Raw genomic sequence first — 8671 nt, 5'->3', positions numbered from 1 at the left:
ACCTGCCACCTACACGTCGTCGACTCGGCCCGTTCCATCCATGGTCACCACCACCTCCTCCCCTCCCCTCCTCCGCGGCGCAGCCCCCTAAGCGAGGCGGCCGGGCACCCTGAGGCTCTCATCCGGGCGGGCGAGACCTCCGGACGGCCGCCATGGCCACCGCTCCCGCCTCCTCCCTCCTCCGCGCGCGCGCCCAAATTCCCAGCGCCAATCCCCTTCTCTTCGCGCGACGCCTCCGCCTGCCGCGCAACCGCCGCCCGGCTCCCGCCTCCCAGCAACGCCTCCGCCTCCGCCTCCGCCTCATCCCGCGCGAGCTATCAGCGGGCGCGCCCCGCGCCACGGCCGACCCCTCCGCCTCGACCGCCGCCGTCGACGCGCCCCCCGTGGCGGAGGAGGGCGCCAGCGCCACCGTGCTGCTCGACGTCAGCGGCATGATGTGCGGCGGCTGCGCGGCGCGGGTGCGGTCCATCCTCGCCGCGGACGCGCGGGTGGAGAACGCGGCGGTCAACCTCCTCGCCGAGTCGGCCGCGGTGCGGCTGCGGTCCCCGGCTCCGGGCGCCGGGGAGGAGCTTGCGGAGAGGCTGACCGTGTGCGGGTTCCCCTCCGCGGCGCGGCGAGGGGGCGCGACCGCGGGGGCCGCGGAGAGCGCGCTCAAGTGGAAGGAGATGGCCGCCCGGAAGTCGGAGCTCCTCACCCGGAGCCGTGGGCGCGTCGCCTTCGCGTGGACGCTCGTGGCGCTCTGCTGCGGCTCGCACGCGTCCCATCTCCTCCACTCGCTCGGCATCCACATCGGCCATGGTGGGTTTAAATTAAACCACCAGAGCGTGATCTCAAGTTGTGAACGGGAAAAAACCAAGTTCAACTGGCTGCATATTTTATCGAGACTCGCTGTATTTGGCCATTGATGCTCACCCTATTGAATTCTTATTATATGATCGGTTTGTGCACGATGCAGGAACATTTTTTGATGTGTTGCATAACTCGTATGTGAAATGTGGCCTTGCTGTGGTGGCGCTGTTTGGGCCTGGAAGAGGTATACCTGGCTCCAATGTCATCTTCAAAATCTTATGCATTAGTGTACTTGTTATTTACTAGTAGTTTATGTTTTGACACGGATAGTGATTGGTAAATGCATTACAACTTATAAAAACAGTTCATAGGAATGATAGAAAACTCAGTATTCACCAGGTAGGATTTCTGACGTATCGACAAAAGATGTTTCGAACTTTGGCTCTGCATTTAGTCATCGTTAGTACAATGTTTTTTTTTTTGGTTCCTGAGCTTTTGCTTGATATGGCGGTCTCTTAAGAGACATTTGTTAAATTCCAACTAAGAAACAGAAACATAATGGCAGAGTCAGAGGGATTGTGCATTCTTTATTCTGGAGTTAAGAAACTGCATTTTAAGAATGAAATGTAAGTTGGTACTGAGACCGATTTCCAGCATGGTCTTGCACTGTGTTTTTCAGGTATTTTATTAATTCTTTCTCACTCTGTGATAAATGTGACTCTTGCTCAGATATACTTTTCGATGGTCTAAGAGCGTTCAAGCAAGGCTCCCCCAACATGAATTCTCTTGTAGGATTCGGGTCTGCAGCTGCATTTGCTATTAGTGCAGTAAGTGAATTTATAGGGGATTTTTTTTTTCAGACACACAAGAATACTAATAGTCTAATAGAGATTTTCTTATATGAAGGTTTCATTGTTGAACCCTGAATTGGCATGGAATTCAACCTTCTTCGATGAACCGGTGAGCAATCTTTCATGCATGAAAATAGCAAAGAAAAATATATTAATAAACTTAGAACTCCTATGTACTTGCTGTCACTGCTCTTGTGCCCTGGCACTTATTATTGTCAATTAATAAAGTTGCTCTGCTTTTGAGTCTATTACCAAAATCAGTGTCAATGTCCAACACTTATTTGTTGGGCATATTTATAATCGAATCATTCAACGTACAAATCCTATTTCTGTCTTCCACATTACTTCATTTGATTTGGCAGTTGGTCAAAGAATAGTTGAACTATGTTTTAAGAAAGTTTTGTTGAAGAAATTCATCTTGTAGCATGCAGGTCATGCTTCTTGGATTTGTACTTCTGGGACGATCTCTTGAGGAAAGTGCTAGGCTTAAGGCATCTAGCGATATGAATGAACTCATTGTAAGTACATATCTACGCATTGTATGAACACATGTAACATTTCCATTTTGCATTACTAGTAGGAGCTAAAATTAGAAGGCTGATACTTTTATAAGTAAATCTGTATAAACTATTGAAAACATATTGATGGTTAGTGAAGTAACGTTCACCTGTCTATAATTTTTTGACAAATATAACCAATATATTTACAACTCATCATGACTCATATTATATGGCAGTCACTCTTATCTCCTCAGTCGAGGCTAATCGTTACATCCTCAAGTGACGACCTTCCTTCAGATGGCATTTTGAATTCGGATGCAATAACAGTTGAAGTTCCTGTCGATGATGTCCGTGTTGGAGACTCGGTATTGGTTCTTCCAGGAGAAACTATTCCTGTAGATGTAAGGAGCCATTGTTTATTTTTTGTATTTTCTAATATCTTACAATTATAATGCATGATACAATATTTATGTGATTAAACATAAATGAAGTCTAAATTTGATGAGCCCTGTATTGCCATTAATTCTTGTGGTAAGGCATCTTACAAAGTGACATAAATGTTCTAGAAGACATTTGGAGGTGGCTACTTTTCCCTTTTCTGTATTAATTCTTCAGACTTCTAAGACACATACTTTGATCAGTACTGATTTGCTGACTTCAATGATCTTTCATGTATTGCTTATTCACATACTTTGATATCCTTAGTCTCTGTGAATTTCTATGCTGTCTCTAACGAATGGTTTTGAGCGAAATTGTTACTCAATTAAAATATTTATTAGTATATATTTTAGGACGAGTCAAAATGTTTAAAGGGTGTTCTAGTTCCTTTTTTTTTTTGCGGGGGAACTAATGGTCGTTGATATAAAAACATGATTGTCATCATTCTGTTGCATCTTCTGTACATCAGCTTGTGCTTGCATAGAATTCTGATAGATCTACTGGTCCATTGGCACCTATTCATACAGGGAAATGTCACTGGAGGATCAAGTTTTGTGGATGAATCAATGCTTACTGGAGAATCCTTGCCGGTAGCAAAAGAAAAGGGATGCCCTGTATTTTCTGGAACTGTTAATTGGGTATGTACATGCACATAATAATTTCTGCCAGAAAGTATGGTATTTTTTTCCGTTTCTGATCTTCACTCCCACTACATTGTGTTAATAAATTTGATTTTATGTGTTGTATATATGTCCCTCATAGTCAATGTAGAAGTTAACTGAGAATTGTAACTAAAATTTCAGTAAGCTCTTTGCTCATTCTTATTATCTCCCGGTTGATCTCTTAAATCCCTCCCTCCCTCCCTCCCTCCCTCTCTTCCTCTCCCTCTCCCTCTCTCTCTCATGAAGTGCATATGCTCCTTTCAAACTTAGCTAAATTAATTTACCAATCCATTCATTTGACTTTTCTACAGGATGGACCTTTAAGGATCAAAGCCACAACGACTGGACCGTCATCAACAATTGCTAAGATAATCCGCATGGTTGGTATACACTGCATAACTATTTTATTATTTTATACTAAAGGGGAATATGGTTGTAATTATATTCATACTGTCCCTGAACAGGTTGAGGATGCACAAGCACATGAAGCTCCTGTTCAAAGGCTTGCTGATGCAATTGCAGGGCCGTTTGTGTATACTGTTATGACGCTGTCTGCAGCAACCTTTTCTTTCTGGTATGCTCCGCTGCTCCTTCTCTTTTCTTTCTCAGAGAAAAGCATATAAAAAACTGCTGCAGTTATATAAACATTGTTTTAAACTTTTGCTATGCATCCCTAGGTACTTATTGGGCACACACCTATTTCCGGAGGTCCTTCTAAATGATATCTCTGGTCCTGATGGGGATTCATTGCTTTTGAGCTTGAAGCTTGCTGTGGATGTACTAGTAAGTAACCATGCTATCATTTTCCTAAAGCTAAGCCCTTCAAAATCATGGACCAAGTTTACATAGCCAGACTGCAGTAACTCGCTGATCATTCTTCATATCTATTGTGGATCATAGCACATGCAAAAACATCCTGAAATATCGATGCTGTTGTTCTGTTTTGAGGTGGCTGACCATTGAGCAGCTGTTTCACGTAGCTTACTCTGAAGAACTGCCTCTTTTTATGCTTTTTGTAATAATTTTCATAATTTTCATCCTGCAGGTTGTTTCCTGTCCATGTGCACTTGGATTAGCTACGCCTACAGCTATCTTAATAGGAACTTCCATGGGTAACTTCTTTTCTCAATGTTTGACGAGACAATGAATCATGCAATTTACACTGCATGAATGCAATTTAAGGTTCTTTTGCATTGATGCCATTGGCTAAACACTCCTCGATTCAGTACTTGTTTGTAGCAACTCTTATCTTACTTTATGTCTTTTATGGGTTTACAACACCCTGTGACTTTCTTTTATCTGAAACCAGGTGCTAAAAGAGGGCTACTTATTAGAGGAGGTGATGTTTTGGAGCGTTTGGCGGGGATAGATGCAATTGTTCTGGATAAGGTATATGACTTCTTGTATCATCTTTCTCCGAGCAAATTTTCTGTATCTGTATTATAAGTAGTGTCTATATTGTGATTCTTAGACAGGGACGCTTACGAAAGGAAAACCAGTTGTTACTTCTATTGCTTCTTTAGCATATGACGAGGTGGACATTCTTCGCCTTGCTGCTGCAGTGGAGAAAACAGCATTGCATCCTATTGCAAATGCTATAATGAAGGAGGCTGAACTTTGCAAACTAGATATTCCAACGACAAGTGGGCAGCTTACACAGCCTGGTTTTGGCTGTTTGGCTGAAGTAGATGGGCGTTTGGTTGCAGTGGGTAATTTGGACTGGGTGCACAATCGTTTTGAAACCAAGGCGTCGCCAACTGAACTGAGTGATCTTGGAAAGCGCCTAGAATTTGTGCCTTCTAGTGAAGCATCATCTTCAAATCAGTCAAAATCAATCGCTTATATTGGTCGTGAAGGAGAAGGAATAATAGGTGCTATTGCTATCTCAGATGTTCTGCGTGATGATGCAAAATCAACTGTGGACAGGTATTGACTGGAGACACCTTTTGCATTGTAAAATGTATTTCCATGTGATATCGGTGCAGATATATTTCTAACCGGCAGGAACATGTTCAGAAGTTATCATGTTGCCCCACTTGTCAAAATGTGTTAAACTTGAAAATCAACTGCCGGAGCCTCAAATATTGCGGATGCTGCTTTTTTGTTGTCATGCAAGTGCTGCATGCTTTGCAGTCATATCCCTATAATTCAAGCAGTGTGTAACTTTCAGTCCTTTTCTGGTTAATTGATAGGCTACAGCAGGAAGGAATTGCAACCTATATACTGTCAGGAGACAGGAAAGAAGCGGTGGAAGGCATTGGGGAAGCTGTTGGAATCAGGAGTGAAAACAGAAGGTCGTCCCTCACCCCACAGGAAAAGGCAGGCATTATATCAACTTTGCAAGGGGAGGGGCATAGAGTTGCCATGGTAATTTATTCTGGTGCTTTATCTTTGATGTACTGTCAACTTTCATTCAATGGTTGTTTAACAGCTTCAGCTGCTAACGACAGTGGGCCATTACTTACCGTTACATAGGTTGGCGATGGAATAAACGACGCACCATCCTTGGCAGCTGCTGATGTTGGAATAGCAATGCGGACTCACTCGAAAGAGAATGCCGCCTCTGATGCAGCTTCAGTAGTTCTACTAGGGAACAGACTTTCTCAGGTACAATCCTACCCACTCTGATTTCTACGAGGCTAACTCTCAAGTGGCACAGTGCATTGATAGATGAGAACAATCTCTGGCACAGGTTGTAGATGCCCTATCCCTCTCTAAAGCAACTATGGCGAAAGTTCACCAGAACTTGGCCTGGGCGGTGGCGTATAACATAGTTGCCATCCCCGTCGCGGCGGGAGCGCTGCTGCCTCAGTTTGATTTCGCCATGACACCATCTCTTTCAGGTATGATGTTTACCTGGAGAACGCAAATTGACATGGATGTTTACGTCGCCTTGACATATTTGTATAACTTTTGATGGTGATTTGGGTGTGGTGCAGGAGGACTGATGGCCCTGAGCTCCATCTTTGTCGTCAGCAATTCTTTACTCCTGCAGCTGCATGGATCGTTTCAGAAGACGGAGAGACCAGGGCCCGATGATCTGAAGTCTAGACCAAAGTCCCAGATGTAGATATATATATATATATAGGGTAGACACGGTTATTTGCGTTTGTATAGGATCATAGAGGGTGCCTCTTGACTGAACTGCTACTAGTTTTCCACCACCGACCCAGCACATATGAGTCGATTCTTGCAACTGATGTTGTACATGCAGCCCAACACATGTGTCCCTGATATGAACACTCTGTTGGCAACACGTAACAAAAGATCATCGTCCATGCATTGCCTCGTCTCCTTCTCGTCCACCGCGAGAAGCCAAAAAGTCTGATTTCTTTTATTTTTGTTTTATTTATAAGAAGAAAAATTAACGTATCTCTCTCTTAAAAAAAACTTATGCGTTTTTTAGAAGAAAATAATAATAATGTATGCGGTTTTTTTTTGGAGGCAAATAGTATAATAATGTATGCGTGGAAACCCAAGAGACGGGAATAAGCAGCCCATGTGCGTTCGGCCTTATATTCAACTATACGGCCCAAGCAAACCGGCCAGCCCCAAAACAACGAACCGAACGAAAGGAGAGCTCTGCTGTGCTCGCGCAGGGCTTTCGTTTGTTTAGTCCCACCTGGCGCAGGGACAGGGGAAGGGAGGCGAGGACGGTGTATATAAGCAGACCCAGGGCAACGTGAAGAAGCATACCTTTCTCGGCCTTTTGGCTAAGATCAAGTGTAGTATCTGTTCTTATCAGTTTAATATCTGATATGTGGACTACATGTCCACAACGATATTAAATTTATTTTTTGTGGGGGAGGGCCCATCACAGTAGCTTGCTGCTGGGGTCCTCGGGTGTCGCCTAGGCGTTGCACTGCTGCCTGGGCAGGCGCACCCCAACCAAATCAAGTTCAAAATTTCTCAAACTGAACTAGGTTAGCACCCTCGCTCGTGCTCGAAACTGAAATGGGTCTTGTAGATGTTGATATTTTTCAATATATATTTGGTCAAACTTTGTAAAGTTTGACTTGACCCAAGTCTAATATACGGAGTAAAAAGGACCGGAGGGAGTATACATACGTATATTTTTCTTTTGCTCAAAATCAAGGTATAGCGGTTGCCATACCCTACCCACGGGAGGCCTCCGTGAGTGCATGTTGGACATACATCCCAACACATTTCTCCCTGACATGAACACAATGTTGGCAACACGCACCAAAAGATCATCGTCCATGATTGCATCGTAACCTTCTCCTCCACCGCAGGAACCAAAATAGTATTTCTCAAAAAATAGTGGCTTATATGCGTTTTTTAGAAGGGAAATGTGAAAACCCAAGAGACGTGCAATTGCACTGTCATGCCATGTTACAGGAATCAGCAGCCCATCTGCGTTCGGCCTTGTTCAGCTACGGCCCAAGCAAATGGACCAGCGCCTCGCCTCCAAAACAACGAACCGAACGAACGGAGATCTCTGCTGTGCGAGCGCAGCGCTTTGGTTAGTTTAGTCCCACCTGGCGCAGGGACAGGTGAAGGGAGGCGAGGACGCGCTATATAAGCAGACCCTGGGCAACCTGAAAAAGCATACCTTTCTCGGCCTTTTGGCTAAGATCAAGTGTAGTATCTGTTCTTATCAGTTTAATATCTGATATGTGGACTACATGTCCACAACGATATTAAATTTATTTTTTGTGGGGGAGGGCCCATCACAGTAGCTTGCTGTTGGGGTCCTCGGGTGTCGCTTAGGCGTTGCACTGCTGCCTGGGCTGGCGCACCCCAACCAAAACAAGTTCATTACTACTTAAACTGAACTCGGTTAACATTAGAATAGCACAGAGAGCCTCTGCTGTGCTGGTGACTAAATCTGCCACTAATCTCTATCCAGTATCTGTTGTTTTGGGATTTATCTGCCTGTCCCGGAACTTATTATCTAGTGTGAGAATCTCTATCCAGACAATCTTTGCGAAAGTTGCCAAGACAACCTGTAAGTATGCATTGGCGTCACCTAGTTGCAGAAGATAGATACGCAGAAAAACTCAAGGACTACCCTACTTCACATGAAAAGGCAGGCACTGTATCTGCTTTGCAAGGGGATGGGCACAAGCATGCGTATCATGCGATGCATCGAAATACGCCCAGATTTACGAGTAGAAATCCAAGGTAACACTTGTTGCCTATATAAGTATTTACTTCATTTTTATCTTCATGTAAAAAGAGAATGCAAGCTGAAATATACAATCTGCAGATTGCTCATGTATGCTCAATTTTCAGTATGGGAAGAACCAGACTAACACTCCTTATTGTTGTGAACTGAGTTAATTGTAAAAAACATTGACACTTAAAGCTAGGGTTGCAGAAACCACACTTCTAGGAATTATGCCCAAAAACACTTATCCTCAGGCTATTTTTTTGGCAAAAAACGCAAGTCGTTTGGTTCGGCCATTGT

The 8671-nt window shown here is 44.1% G+C and overlaps 1 protein-coding gene and 2 non-coding genes across 3 annotated transcripts; all 3 read left to right on the top strand.

Annotated features, from left to right (window-relative positions):
• On the top strand, positions 1–6522 carry LOC123449600 (copper-transporting ATPase PAA2, chloroplastic). The gene is made up of 17 exons (XM_045126876.1): positions 1–798; positions 956–1033; positions 1519–1616; positions 1696–1749; positions 2072–2158; positions 2377–2541; positions 3106–3216; positions 3552–3620; positions 3705–3814; positions 3918–4023; positions 4286–4352; positions 4550–4629; positions 4712–5166; positions 5433–5607; positions 5716–5847; positions 5933–6083; positions 6180–6522. The coding sequence occupies exons 1-17, from the start codon at positions 153–155 to the stop codon at positions 6308–6310; spliced, it is 2715 nt and encodes a 904-aa protein (XP_044982811.1). The 5' UTR covers positions 1–152; the 3' UTR covers positions 6311–6522.
• Positions 6523–6932: 410 nt separating this feature from the next.
• LOC123451495 lies at positions 6933–7128 on the top strand. The gene has a single exon (XR_006632352.1). It is a non-coding gene; the product is annotated as a U2 spliceosomal RNA (small nuclear RNA).
• A 681-nt stretch (positions 7129–7809) lies between these two features.
• On the top strand, positions 7810–8005 carry LOC123451496. The gene has a single exon (XR_006632353.1). It is a non-coding gene; the product is annotated as a U2 spliceosomal RNA (small nuclear RNA).
• The last annotated feature ends 666 nt before the right edge of the window (positions 8006–8671 follow it).

This window comes from Hordeum vulgare, chromosome 4H, assembly GCF_904849725.1.
Source record: "Hordeum vulgare subsp. vulgare chromosome 4H, MorexV3_pseudomolecules_assembly, whole genome shotgun sequence".
Lineage (NCBI taxonomy): Eukaryota > Viridiplantae > Streptophyta > Magnoliopsida > Poales > Poaceae > Hordeum > Hordeum vulgare.
The sequence above is the reverse complement of the archived record's forward strand: the minus strand, read 5'-3'. Positions and strand labels throughout refer to the sequence as shown.

Bases quoted from the DNA above. Each gene is read 5' to 3' on its own strand.
- LOC123449600 (XM_045126876.1), top strand. From the start codon at position 153: ATGGCCACCGCTCCCGCCTCCTCCCTCCTCCGCGCGCGCGCCCAAATT. The intron at 4,353-4,549 runs GTAACTTCTTTT...ATCTGAAACCAG, and splicing joins CTTAATAGGAACTTCCATGG to GTGCTAAAAGAGGGCTACTT. The intron at 5,167-5,432 runs GTATTGACTGGA...GTTAATTGATAG, and splicing joins GCAAAATCAACTGTGGACAG to GCTACAGCAGGAAGGAATTG.